Source organism: Crocodylus porosus, unplaced genomic scaffold (genome assembly GCF_001723895.1).
Source record: "Crocodylus porosus isolate Cpor-Errol unplaced genomic scaffold, CroPor_comp1, whole genome shotgun sequence".
Lineage (NCBI taxonomy): Eukaryota > Metazoa > Chordata > Crocodylia > Crocodylidae > Crocodylus > Crocodylus porosus.
In genome coordinates, this window is record NW_017728932.1 from 1,821,343 (window position 1) to 1,835,698 (window position 14,356).

Below are 14,356 nucleotides of genomic sequence, written 5' to 3' on the forward strand. Positions count from 1 at the left end.
TTGCCTGCATTATACTTATTTTCTATCACTGTGTATCAATAAAATTTGCCTATTGTCAAACGGACAAACTTGTCATCAGTCTGAAGGTTGTGCTTGCCTAGAACAAGGTATCAGGACTGGGTCATAAATCCAGTGCTACTGATGACCTCCCAAAGTCCTTTCCAACCCTAACTTTCTATGACTCTATGAATGCATCTCATCTTTTGTCCTCCTCACAGCTGTGAAGCTCAGGGAAAAGATTCCAGGTGCAAGCCCTCCCCAGCTGGGAATGACATTAGATACAGCACAGGTCTGCTAAATTGTCTAGACTTTTTCCTCACTCAGAATACTTCAGCCTGCTTTTTGACGAATGCCCAGTAGGTTTGAATGTTATCAAAAGTGAGAATCCATTGAGCGCAACTGCCCCAAGCTCACAGATGCGCTTGGAAGTTTATGCCTTAACGATCCAGCGGTCTTGAATCTACAGCATGGTGCAGACTGTTTCAGGGACAAGATGGAGAGGTAGCAGAGCCAAAAGGATTGATCTGTATATTACAGGGCATAATTCGCTCTTCATTAACCACCAAACCTCCACCTTCTCCATCTAGGCAAAGCACCGTTTTCAATGTCTGGCTCTGAACAAAGCAATGTGGGAGGATGAGATTACTAACAGTGCATACAATTTCACTAATTTGACAAGTGTGAATCTCTGCTCTGCTCCAGTCACTTGGTCAAATCTAAACCCTATAAGCATTCACATCTGCTGATCCACATGGCAAGCTTTTGGGTTTTCTGTCCCCCCACCACTGGAAGGCAGCTGCTGCTTGATATGTGTATGTGGCTGGTATGTGATGGCCACCCTCATGGCTGACACACCACGGACCTAAAAAGCTGAAAACATGAGCCAGGCTCTGTACCTGGAGGCTGTAACACCTCCCCTCCCCTGCAAATCAGCACACTGAGGGAGCCTCTGACACTCACTGGTGCGTTTTATGTGCTCCACACACACAGAGCTATTTGGTGACTCTCCTCATACAAACCCACTTGCCAGTACCCACTCTGATACTATGAGCCACACTTCACTTCCTTGTTTTGGAGGAACCCCTTTTATCTTAATGCTCATTAAGCAAATGAGATGCAGAATAGGAAACTTACTAAAGAGGTGGGTCTCACATGAAGTGCTGAAGCAGGCTGTAGCAATGGGCTTCTTGTGGGCCTTTATCTCTCCGTAACAGAAGTCAGCTGTTACATGGATCAGCTTGACAATTCCTCTTCTTCCAGCTGCTGCCAAAATATTATGGGTTCTTTTCCGATTGTCTTTATTTACCATTGTTAGAGTTGTCCATGCAACAGTGAAAAACTCCTAGGATATGGGAGAAAGAGCATGGAATATGGCAGCTGAGAGATTAATAGTGCCCTGTATAGTCTATAGGACTATACAGAAGCCGCACCTGTAACAATAGGATCGTTTTGACAGGGGTTATACATCTCAAACCTAGTACAGCCAACCATCATTAAGGCATATCTCCTTCTCTGCTGTCAGACTGACCCTCAGCAGAAGGCAGCAGGGTAACTAAACTTAGTCTTGATCAGAGGTGACCACCCTGCAGCACGTGTGCCACAAGTGGCACAGGCAGCTTGTGTGTGGCACATGGCAGACTGGGGAGCGGGCAGGCAGCGGAGCCACAGATTGGCAGGGAATACAGGGCAGGGAGCAGAAAGCAGGGCACAGATCAGGCAGAGAAAGGGGATCAGAGTGGCACTCAGGGAGGGTAAAGGGCTAATCTGTGACAGGCCTGCCAAAAAAGCTGGCTGCTGGCCTAGGTTCTAAAAACTATTTTAGGATTAACAAAAGGTATGTTTCATCTCTAGCCATCACTTTAACACCTGTCCACGCTCCAGTTTAGAACCATGTTCCAGGCTGTTTTATAACACAACTACAGCTTTACTCACATTCCAAGTGTTCACAAAGCCCATCCACTTACCTCTGCAGGCACTTTATACTTTTTCAGCACTATTCCAGTCTCGCAGTCAATTAGACAAACAGCCTCTCCTCCACATGTAGCCACAGTTCGAGATGAGCTCACTATGGGATCTGAAAGACAGGAAGGCCTAGTTAGACTTCCCAGGGCTTGAAGTAACACTTGCTTATTACACTAGTAATCAGATCTCTGCTCATTAAAAACACCATACTTCACATTTGTCATAAATCACCTTGTTACTACCTTGTGTTTCTCATCTCTGCTGCACTGGTAACTGTTCAGTTGGCTTTAGCATACAGGGGTTTATTTGAGAAAAATTCATCCATATCAACTATGAAGACTCTCATATATTTTATAATCTAAATAGGAATGTTTATCTGGACATGGAAAGTCTGTTATTAACAACAGGAACACCTGCTCAGGAGGTGGAGGAGCCTGGCCCCCATAAGCTGTCTGGATAGTGCATCCCCCTCACCCCTTGCTCCAGGGGTGTCAAACTATCTGTCCCCATGGGCCAAGTGAGGGTCCCAGGCCCAGCCTGTGGGCCAAACTGGGCTGCACCAAAGCGAGCACATGCCCCTGCTGGCTCCCTGTGCCACGTGCAGCTTGTGCGACCAGTTCAACCATACATGCCACTTGCAGTGTGCACTGGCCTTGCTCCACAGCTTGCTCTTCGTGAGATGCATGAGACCAACACAGGGTGTCCCACCACAGGGGACTGGGCCCCAAGCTGTTTGTACATGATCCAGCATGGCACCCTGGACTGACCCCTTGCGCTGCATGCAGCACGGTAGACAGCCTGCACACCAGATCAGATCTGCATGATGCACATGGTGGACAGGGTTGGTCTGAGACTCAAAGGCTGGATTACAGGGCTCCAGGACTAGATCCAACCTGAGGGTCATGTGTTTGACACCCCTACCTTACTCAGATGGACCCCTGCCTGCAGAGTCTTTCTACAAATCTTGCCAATCACAAAAGGCCACCTGTAGGCTCTGGACAGACTCACCCTTCCTGGTCCCACCATCTAGCAGAGGCTCAAATGCACAGGACCAGAGCTGTGTTTTAAAATCTTCGCGGCTGTTGCTTTTGCTGTGACACTGGAGAAAGTGCAATGGCTCCAGAATGACGTCCTGCAAGAAAGCACATCAAGGAGACATCATCCCAGAACAGAATGACAGACAAGGAGCCACCCATGCGAACGCTCTGTCTCAATGGTACATGTCAGTGATTAGATGTACAGGCTGGCAGACCCAAGGCATTTCCTCAAACCAGACGGTGAAACACAGAACAAAAGGAGGACAGAAAACATCCCACAAAAGGAGCCTCTGATCTCACCTCCTAGGTTTCAGCTGATTCTGTTCCTGGACGGATGCTTACATGTAGTAAGTGAAGCCTGCCCCAGGCTCCATTAGGGAACAATGCATTCTGGGCCCCTCCTGGAGGGTGATCTCACTCCCCATCTCACTGTGATCTCACTCCCCATCTTCCTGTCTTAGGCACACAAACAGGGTGCAGTGCAGCAGAAATTCCAGCAAGCTGAGTACTGCAAGCAGCTGATACGGGGATTTCTCTTCCCCTTGGTGCCATTCCTCCATGTACTAGGGAGCTGAGCACATGCACAGATCTAACATCTACAAGGAACTGGTGTCATGTTCCCACACAATCTGAGGTGAGAAGGGAACAATATGATCATCTAGTCTGACTCCCCTGTACATCACAGGCTGTTGCATTTCACCCAGTTACCTCTATATTGAGCTATATAACTTGAATAAAACTAAGAAAGCTTCAGTCCTCTGAAGATTAAAAACTCCTGTGCACCTCCAGCAGGGACCAGGAGATACTGGGATATCACTAATGCTCAGATGATCATAGCAGATGAACCACCCCCCTCCATGATGCAGAGGAGGACAAAATCCTCAAGATCCCTGCCAGTCTGACCTCAGGCACACTTCCTTCTCAGTCCCAAATCTAGCCATGGATTTGACAATGAGCATGTGACCACGGCACTCCAGCCACACATGAGAAAAACCATCTCTGTACCACCTCAGGAGCACTGATCCACCTCCCATCTCCAGCTCTGGCCAGCCCTGATGCTTCAGAGAAAAAGGGAAATAAAAACAGAAAACACATGGCCAAAGGCACTGGGGAAAACTGAACAAGTTCTATGGCACCTAGAAAATACAGAACCCTTTTATCCACAAAGTCTGGATGTGAATCCTTCTTATGTCCCCAAGAGGCCAAAACCCAAACCCAGAAAAGGGTAGTCAACCCACCTCGCCTTCTAGGTCCTTCACTGGGGTCAAGCTAACAACCCCTTTGTCCTGCTCCTGGCTCTTTTGCTGCTCTGCCAGCTGGCTGGATCTTCTGTGGCTCTGTCCTTTGGGGAGCTGCTCTCCATTTCGCTGAGTCCCTTCAGCACCTTGGCCAGGCTTTGCCAGCTTGGCCTTCTGGTTCGATGCTCTTGGTTTCTCGGGTGTTGGCTCATCCTGCAAATGACTGGACTTCCTGGGGCTCAGCACAATTTCCTTGGGGTTAGGCTGGGGCCGTGGCCTTTTGTTCCCAGATCCTGCTGGTGAACGATTTCCTTTTCTCTTGCTGGGGGTTGAAATGACCTACAAGATACATTGGCAATTCATTAGGGGTATTTTTCCTCTTCCCCAAGATATTCATATACCTTGTAATCCAGAGAAATTCTGCAAGGTTCGGTTCTCTTTCCTGGAGTCAGATGAAGGATCTTCCATCAGACAGGGGACCCCTGGCTATCAAGTTCCCACAGGCCAACAGCTGAGGATGACCAATAAACACTTTGCAAAGAAAGCTCAATTTAAAATTTTTACTTTCTCTTCCCACAGAGCCATGACCCCAGTCCTGAACCCAGGGATGGATGGAAAGACAGAATCAGGCCCACAGGACCCAAGGCTACTGTCCGCAGCTAAGATTAAGCCAAGTGCAGCAATGGGGCCATGCTGAGGCAGCCTTATATACTTTGGCCAAATGCCAAAATCGTTCATTTCATTAAAAATATCCCTTCCCAAAGGGGCGCTGGGGTGACCAGGACCTGGGACCCAGCCCTCCTTCTCAGTCTCCTGTGAAAACAGGGGAATCTATACCTGGATAATGACCCAAGCTCTTCCACTGCTGGGAAAGATGCAAAGCTGGCAGCAGAGGTTAAGCCCAGCTGTTAAAATAAGATAAAAGCTAGGACTGTCCCAGAGTTAGAGAGGAGGAATACCTGGCAGCAGCCAATGAGCACTGTGGAATTTGTAATCAAATTGATAAATAAAATGAACGAGATCCATCCTTGGGGTTCTGTAGGATGTTGTGCACCTGCTGCACGCTGGCCTGGAGGGCTGAGAAATCCCCTGCCCTCCCCAAGAGGTAGCCTGGTCCAGTGCCTTGGGTACTAGACTAGCCAGGAGACGCGAGTCTATTTCTAACTCTCCAGTATTCCTGCAGAGCTCTACTTCCCCTCTATTTCTATGCCTTTCCCTTCACAGCGTCTTTTCTCTCTGTTCAGGTTGTAAGCTCTGCAAAGCTTGGACTATTGAGTTATATACATTCAGTCATGGGCAGATCAAGGATTTTGAAAAGGCTGGGGCAGATGGTGCACATCATCACATATAACACAACACATTTTTCCCCCAGGTAAGAGAAACTAGAAGCTTTACTAATATGGTAGGGGGCCAGCACTACTTTATTCAGTTTAAAATGAAAGCAAAAACAAATATAACTATTGGAATGTGTACTAGTTTGCTAGAGTATACATAAAATTGAAAAAAAAACCCACAACAAAACTAGACATAAATAGTCAAAAGGTATAGTATAATTAGTTCTGTAGTCATTATAGCTAAAAGTACAACTCTCATTCAGATTCATAAAGTAAATTCTGGCCTTCTTGAGCATCTTGACAGCAGCTCCAATACTTCAGTGTCAGTCATTTATTTCTATATCTGAGCTAATGTGACTGCACCTGCACTAAGGTTTTTAGCTACAGCTGAAAACAACCTGCAGGGTAGTGAAATGAAAGAGAGACACTACATTAAATGGCTAAGAGATAGCAACACTGCAGAAGGGATAGTTTGAATCTGAAAAATCAAGACCAGGCTAGAGGGTGGCTAACAACTGTGGTGTGGAGAGAGAACAACAGGATAATAAGCCAGGAAGTCAAATGACTTTCAGCACTTCCTGAATAGAAATGCTGCTGCCCCTCCCAAGCAGTTGGTTCTAAAGTTTGGGTGCAGCAGGTATCAAAGGGAGTGAAACCGCACTATTAAACCCCCCTGGATCTGCCCCCGCTCACAGTGTTTAGCACAGTGAGGCCATGATCACAGGTGGAGGCCTCTGGGCACAACCATCCTACAAATAATTAACAGCACCAGCATTCGTCTGGTATGGAGCCTTGCAAGGCACTTTAGGACCTTTTGGAATGAAAGGCAAGATGAGATGCTTATGCAATGGCATGTCTTCACTTCCTTGACAGGGCAGAAGAATCTGCTGCGTCTCCAATGCAAAAATAAGCTATTTGCATGCAGGTCTGTTAGATCATCCCAACATCAACTTTGCAGAATTCCAGTCTGCAAGCAGCTGCTTGGAGCTAGGGGGAACAGAAGGCAGGGGGTGCCATATGTATATGGAGAACTCCCCACAGCCAAGTCTGGGAGGGTGGGAAGGGAAGGGGCCAGCTGGGGGAACAAGATGTAGTAGGTAGCTTGACCAGGGAGCAGCAGAGGGGCTGTACTCCCAGGGAGAGCAGAATGGGTAGGGGGGATGGGAGGGAACATGCAGGCTGCCTGCTGTGGGCTTTGGAGCTCCCCACTCTGCTGCTCTCCCCCCAGGGGCCTACATGGGTAGGACTTGATGAGGGAGGGCAAAGAGGCACGGTGCTGTAACCAGGACCTGTCCTGCTAGGTGCTTTGCCATAGCTAAGCACCCCTGCCTGCCCAGCAACAGTGGGTGGCACAACTCCATGTCACCACTGTCCCTGCTGCTGTCAGGTGGGTAGGGGGTGCCTCACCATGGCAGCTTGGTTGGTGAGGGGTCCCCACAGCAGCAGCATTGAGCCGCTCTGCCTTCCCAAGTCGGGTCCCACCCACTGGCCCGCAGGGCAGGGAGCCCCAAGCTTCCAGTTGGCATCCTTCCCCGCAACCACTGGGTCTGCTCCAGTCATGCAACACATGGGGGGAGGGAGGAGGGAGGGGACAGGCTCCATGCTCTGCTCTGGTCACAGTAGCCACTGCTTCCCACAGGTGGCAGTCAGGGCATGGGTGCTGCTGAGGGGAGCAGGGGGCTGCAGGTTGCGAGTGAGGGGCACCATTAGGGCTGGAGAGGGTGGTGGCTGTGGATTGGGAGTAAGGGGCACTGGCAGGGCCAGTGGACTGTGGGCTGCCAGTGATGGACACCGGCAGGGCTGGGGGAGCTATTGCTTGCGAGTTAGGGGCAAAGGCATGGCACCAGCATATCAGGGCTGCTCAACACCACAGAGTAGTGGGAGGTACAGCTGCAGCTGGACCCACATCCTGGTGAGTGAAAGGGGTAGGGGAAGCTCTGATTTTCTATGATAAAAAAACCTCAAATCAAACCCCAAAATATAAAGGTATCTAGAATTTATTTTATTATAAAGATTGAGGCACTGGTAGACTTCCAGACTCCTTTAAAATTGTAAATATATCAATAAAACATTTGTGTTCAGCTGATACCTATATATAATGCTGTTTCATTTTACTTGTGGAAAATGCAGCTGTTGGGTTTTTTTAAATCAGAGAATTTTGGGGGTTTTCAGAGAAGTCGGGATTTTAAACAGAGAAAACCAGAATCCCTGCTGCTGAAGGTTAGAGATGAAAGTGATAAAGCAGAACTTAACTGGGTCTAAATCTCAGTCGGAAAATCCAGAGTTCACAGTCCCTTCTCTTACTGTGATTTGCTTTTTGAAAAAAGAGAGGTGAGGCTAGAAAAATATTCCTGCCTGCAAGGGCTTTTACCTGATCCACTTCCTCCATAGCCTCCCCGGGGCTTTCTGTATTCTCCTCCTCCTCCTCATCATCATCATCCACCCTTTCCTCCAGTTCAGGGTTTGTGTTCTCTTCCTGTCCCAACAAAGATTTCAAGAATTCTTCTGCTATTGTCTTCACCTAATGTTGCAAGTAAAAAGACAGTGGTTAATGTTCAAACTTTAATGAAGGACAGAAGCTGCAACATCTGGAATTAATCAAATGTTCAATTAAAAGATGTGTGCACGTGTATGTGTGTTTGTGCATGCATGCGCACACTTCTATATGGAATTTATAGGTAAAGTTCTAGATGAACTTTATAGGTGATGGAAGGGCCCTAGGCTGTCATCCAGGAGACCAAACCTCACAGAACTGATGTAACAAGAGAACCAGCATAGCAACCCGGTCAGCACCAACCCTTACCAACATGCCTTACTCCCAACCTGGAGGGACCATTTCTTAGGGGCTGGAGGTTCAACCTCATTCAGTCTACAGCATTCCAGCTGAGACTGCCAGCATCCAGTGTCAGTTGCAACAGTTTCAAGATAGATTATTTTAGAGTAGGAAGAAGGAACAGGTGTCTATGATAGGGTGGACACTAGACGGACATAGTGACAACTGAAACTAGGTATTTTCCAAAGACCATCACCCCCCTATTGACATACACCGAGTGGGGCACCCAGACACTGTGAATGATGCAGAGCAGACCCAAGTTTGGAGATCTACCCAAACAAAGCATGTAGACACAAAAGAAATTTCAGTGAATCCTCTGTATTGGCACAACTCTATGGTGAAATACCAGCCTGTTGGGACTGGGAGCTTAACCTCCACGAATGACTTCTACCCATGGGTCCTTTGTTTTACTGCTTTTGTCTGAGCCACATGGACCACCTCAATGTCACTGATACCAATGGGATGATCTGTGAAAGCAATGCAACTACAGTAAAGCTAGATGAAGAAGACACAAGGCCTGCAGCATACACATTACAGAACTGGAGGGAAATCTTCCCTTCAGATAGGAAAGGCTTGTCTGCCATTAGCTTTAATGGGAGCTATGTAAAATGAGCACAAAAATACCCTACAGAGAAGCTGCTACAGTATAACCTCATAAATCTGCCGGAAATTTGAAAATTCCGTTTTTCTGAAACCAGAGTGACAGCTGGTCCCAGAGCAGCAGCCGCACGTGGAGCAGGGTGGTGGATGGTGGCAGCAGCCCTCATGCGCAAGCTTCCCCCTGTGTCCAGGGGGAGCAGCAATCAGTCCTGGGGCAGCAGCTCCACGTGGAGCAGTGGCATGGGGTGGTGGATGGCGGTGGCAGCCCGTGCATGCAAACTTCCCCCTTTGCATGAAGGTGAGCAGAGAGGGGAACTTGAAAAGTGCCAGATTTTCTAGAATTCTGGATTTATGAGGTTATACTGTATTAAAATTATTTGCTGCTTGCAAATCATGTGTTCGTAAAATTTCTAACACTTAATTATCATAAATGTCTTAATTATTTAGGAGCAGAAAATAAAATTTTCATGGCAATCGCTGCATTGGGGATGGGTTTTTATTTCTGGTACCTGTGTAATATTCACAGTTAATTAGCAGAAAGCCTCAGAAAGGCTGCTGGACAAGAGCCTCTGAACATGAATCTGCAGAGCATTTTGCCATGTATGTGAACCATCACTGAGGGACCCTTCTTCATGTGCCTGAGATGAAGGTCAGAAAAGCAAGTGAGTTACTTACCCGCCATCGGGTAAATTCTCGGAGTGAGCCAGGTCCAAAGGTGACGTGGGTTTGAACAGATTTCAAGAACTTCTTCCTGATGGCTTTTACATCCTCAGCTGTGCAATCCTTGGGCAGTTGGTCTCGGAAGTTTTTCTCCCAGTAAGTAGTGACCTAGACAAAGAGACTTAGTTTACTCACCAAAACGCCACAGAAACCAAGACAGAAAAGCATAAGGTCCCCTGGGAAAAGAAATGACCAGGACAAGCCTTAAGTCCAGCTGCTTCAGGAGTGACGTTGCCTGCATATATTTGATAGGAAGTTAATTTAATAGAGCCTACTTTGAGTGGGAGTATTGTAGGCCAATTGATTTTGTGTTTTCCCCTTCTTTTTAGGGTTTCAAGTTACGTGGAACAGCCATACTGTAAGCATGTACAAAAAACAGTAACTCATAAAAGGACCCAAACTGCTTTACAAAATATAAGTCCAATCCTGGAAACACAATTTTACTCTCACAAGCAGTCCCAGTGGGTAAAATTAGGAAGTGCAGGATTTGAGCCCCGTATGTATTACATAGTTTATACACAGACACAGAGAGATCACGTCACTCAATGCAACTGCATCTCATGTAAGATGGCAGCAGCCAGATCCACAACACTGCCACAGAGAAGCATGAAAAGAAGTGTTCTGACCACAAAAATCAGGAACAAACTGAAATGTATGGCAGAAAGCTCAAGATCTCTCCAGAGCAGAGAGCACCCTCATCCAAATAATCCACAAACACTCAGCTGCCTAGAACGATGAGGGGCTGAATAGATCTCACCAGGATCTGAGTTTGTGGTACCAGGAATCTGGGGTATTACAAACCTGGGGCTGAGAGCACTAGGCCATCCCAGTCTTCTAAAGTTATGAATCGATGCATCACTGCTATTTTGGATGGTTCTGACCAGTGGCAACTGATCTTACTATAAACGGTAAAACTAGCACTGCAAAATACACAATTTTTAGTGACAAAATTTTACTCACACGCATGATCACAATGTGCTTTTAGGGGAGAACCAGAAGCTAAATGAAGGTGAAATGGCAAGATTCAGAGGAAGGGCATTCCAAACAAAGGGCCATAAGAAGGGCAAGAGCAAGGCCTTCTTCCATGTGACAACTGAAGACAGTGAGACCATTACACTGTACTCCTTGTTTCTAGGATAAAACTGTGGTATAAATTAGAAGAACCACGGGCTGCAGAGCCCTAGAGAGCTGTTATGTCAATCTCAGGGACTTCTCTATCTTGCCCAAGTTATCGCAACAACCCAGAAAGGCTGGAATCCCCTGAGAGACACCTTCTCAGTCACAGCCCCTGTTGAAAGGGGGGACAGGGTCTAGAATACGGCTGTCACATGAGATCCTCTGCCCCAGAAGAATTCCTAGTTGCAGATCTGCCAGCTCTGCGGCCCCTGTTCATCAAGGGAGCCAGCACACTAATCACCCACCAGAGATCCTCCAAATCAAGACCTGTGCTTCACTGTGCTGAACATGCAGATTTAAACAGGACGGAGGAAAAGAGGGAGCATAAGAGGACTACTGAAAGCCTGGCCAGGGATTATGAATTATTTACAGAGACTAACTAGAAGGCAGTGAAGGCAACTGAGGCATTTCAATCTCAGGGTAAAATTAGGAAGTGCAACATTTGAGCCTCATATGTATTATATAGTTTACACACAGACACAGAGAGATCACGTCACTCAGTGCAACCGTATCCCATGCAAGGCAGCAGCAGGCATATCCACAGCCCCACCACAGGGAAGCATGGGAAGAAGTGTTTTGACCGCAGACATCGGGAACAAACGGAAAAGTGTGGCAGAATCCTCAAGATCTCTCCAGAGCAGAGGGCACCCTTATCCCAATAATCCACAGACACTCAGCTTTTGAGCCCCATATGTATTATATAGTTTATACACAGTGCAAACTATAGGGTAATACAGACAGTGCACGGTGTCTGTCCCCACTGAAGAGGACCTTGTGCTGATAGTATTTAAATCCACTTGTTGCCAGCAGTTCCAATGGCAGAAAGGACAGGGCTTGAAGAGTTAATCAAGTTTAATCTACTATTTGGTCATGCACAGAGGGCAAAAATATTATACATCTTACCTTACTGGTGAGTTTTTGACTGCTGATCTGTCTCACGTGATCAGCTAATTTGGTCACATCCTTGCCATTGAGTAAACGAAGGTTTTGTAAAAGAAATATGACCTTATGGTCATCATTGCGCTGGAGAGAGAAAATATTTAAGTTACAGACACCCACACACATGTATTCACTGAAACACAGACAATGGTTTTCCATTACCAAGCAAGCAGGGAGAGCGAAGCATATTTACATTGGAAAGAACGTGGCATAAAATCAGTCAAACACCTTGCAGGATTTCCAAAGCATGTGGACTCAACTACAAATCCAAGGAGGCTTTTGCTGGCTGCCAGTCCTGCAAACTTAACGGCCACGTCCAGATGAGAGCAGCCACGCAGCATGGCATCGCAGACATGTCTGTGATGCCACATACCACACACTAAGCTGTTCTCTGCACCACAAGGGAGCAGTGAGGGGGGGGGGGGGATTTTTTGACCCCTGGATATTCAGGGGTCAAACCCCCCCCCCAAAAAAAGGTGGAGAGGCACACGTGGGGACAGCATGCACTGCTCAAAATTGAAGCCTGGCTGGTCAGAGCCACATTCCAGCTGCCAGACCGGCTCCAAGCGATAGAAACGGTGCTGCTGCAGCTTCTGGAGGCCCCCAGGACCCTAGGTACGGCTGCTAGAGCCAGCCCAGTGCTGGCCCCAGCCTCCCTGACCCTACCCAGGGTAGCCTGTCACATGCCAGAGGCTGTGTAGCACAGACGTTCCCTGGGGACAACTAGTGGCAGCACAAGGTATGCCCCCGCTAGTTTTCTGCGGGCAACCAAACATCCACACTCATGCGGGGGCTGAAAGCCATGCAGGGACCTTTCCTGATCTTACATCTCCAGAGGTACATTCTGCAGGGGGACTGCAGAGCTGAAATTACATCTGCAATTAGAGCTTAGTTAACTGTGCTGCTAATGATCCACCTTGTTTTCCCACAGCTGTGGCAAACCTACAATGGACTGTGCAGTAGCTCAGGGGTTTTTTGGTCCCCAAGGCTAGTAGCTAAGACTGCCTGTGCACTGGGATCTGTAAAGTAAGAGAACATTTTTACAGCATCCATTTAACACTGTAAGCTGTTCATCTTTCACATATCATACAGAGTCTTCTGACCCAGCAAGCATCCCACCATGGAAAGCTTCCTGCTCCTGTCTTAAAAAAACAGAGCACTGGCTTGAGAGTCAAAGGATCTGGTACCTATCCTTGACTCTGACACTGGTCTGCTGAGTGACTTTAGGCAAGTCACCTCTTTTCTATGTGCCTCGGTTTCCCTTCTGTAAAAACAGGAATAATGACACTGTCCTCCTTTATAAAGGGCTTCGCAATTTCCTCATGGAAAGCCATTATAAGAGACAGTAGCACTTATTACTAATTTTCCATTTACTATGCTGCAACGAAGGGAATCGCTTTACTCACTGTCAAGTCCGTGTTGTTCTCATAGCTTAGCTCCTCCAGCTTTGGGAACTGCTTCAGGGTGGTCACATCATCCAGCTGATTATTACTGCAGTTGAGCACACGCAACTCGGGCAGAATGAGGCTGTTCGGAAACTTCACCAGTTCATTATCAGAAATGTCAAGTTTTTGCAGGTGTCGCAGCCGGGAGAAGAGCCGTGGATCCAAGTCTCCAGTCTTTAATTGCAGCTTGGATAGGCTGGAAACAAACCAGAACACCTGCTACCTTGAGGTCATGCAAAGGTAAGGGTAAAACCTGATTTTTAAGGGATATAAGGTTTCATGTTCCTGCAATTCTTCTTCCCCTGGGCAAAGCTAACTGAGCAAAACAGTTACACCCACCCTGCTATTCTGTTTTCCACACAGCATAACATATTTCCATTTTCCCTTCAATTTCCTGACAAATAATTTAAGAAAAAAAGGGGTAGCCCAAATGGCATCCAAACAGGATTTTACTCCAGTCTGTTTCTACTTACTTCAGGGTCTCAATCTTTCGAAGCCTGGTAGACCTGGGAACCGCTCTTTCCAAAAGCAGCTCTGTAGTGATTTTTGACATTTTTAAATTTCTGCCCCTTTCCCGGCAACGTGAAGCTGCTGGTAGTCCAATATCCTCGTGGCGCCTTCCTGGGAAAGGCCCGGGCGTTCAGCAGAACCCAGAAGAAACCAGATGCCAAAGAAAGAAAGGAGAAACCCAGTTATAGCAAAAGCCATTCCTTTATTTTTGCGACGCGGGGCGAGAATCGTTAGCCCCGCTCTGCAAAGGCGTTAGTTAGCAAAATGTATCGAGACGGTCCCGCGCTACCGCGAAGGGCCCAGCCCTGCCCAGCCTGGCATCGCTCGTGCCAGGGAGCAAACCTGTCGCCTGCCGGGGCAGAGACATCCACAGCTGCTCTGGGGCGGCCCTCGTCTGCCCCCAACACTGCTCCCCCCGCAGGAAACGAGGCCAAACCTCCCAACGCGCCTTCTAGCGCGGGCTGCCGGGCCTGGCGGCGACGCTGGGCCGCCCCCGGGGCAGCTGGTGCCGCCGCTGTCAGGGCGGGGAGCAGGCGCTGCGGGGCCCCCGGACGGGCCTGCC

General features: G+C 47.9%; 1 protein-coding gene across 3 annotated transcripts in view; it reads right to left on the reverse strand.

Moving 5' to 3' along the window:
• Positions 1-14,316, reverse strand: part of LRWD1 (leucine rich repeats and WD repeat domain containing 1) — a 36,970-nt gene extending 22,654 nt beyond the window's left edge. For 2 of the 3 annotated variants that reach the window (XM_019545411.1, XM_019545408.1), the window contains exons 1-10: positions 14,137-14,176; positions 13,758-13,905; positions 13,246-13,480; positions 11,804-11,923; positions 9,680-9,832; positions 7,943-8,092; positions 4,238-4,576; positions 2,971-3,094; positions 1,965-2,074; positions 1,135-1,342 (exon numbers count right to left, since the gene is read on the reverse strand). In XM_019545411.1, the coding sequence (XP_019400956.1) occupies positions 1,135-1,342; positions 1,965-2,074; positions 2,971-3,094; positions 4,238-4,576; positions 7,943-8,092; positions 9,680-9,832; positions 11,804-11,923; positions 13,246-13,480; positions 13,758-13,905; positions 14,137-14,161 (1,612 nt within the window). In that variant the 5' untranslated portion in view covers positions 14,162-14,176. Of the gene's footprint in view, positions 1-1,134; positions 1,343-1,964; positions 2,075-2,970; positions 3,095-4,237; positions 4,577-7,942; positions 8,093-9,679; positions 9,833-11,803; positions 11,924-13,245; positions 13,481-13,757; positions 13,906-14,136; positions 14,177-14,230 lie in introns of those variants that run through there. The other variant, XM_019545410.1, reaches the window with a different exon arrangement.
• Between the last annotated feature and the right edge of the window lie 40 nt (positions 14,317-14,356).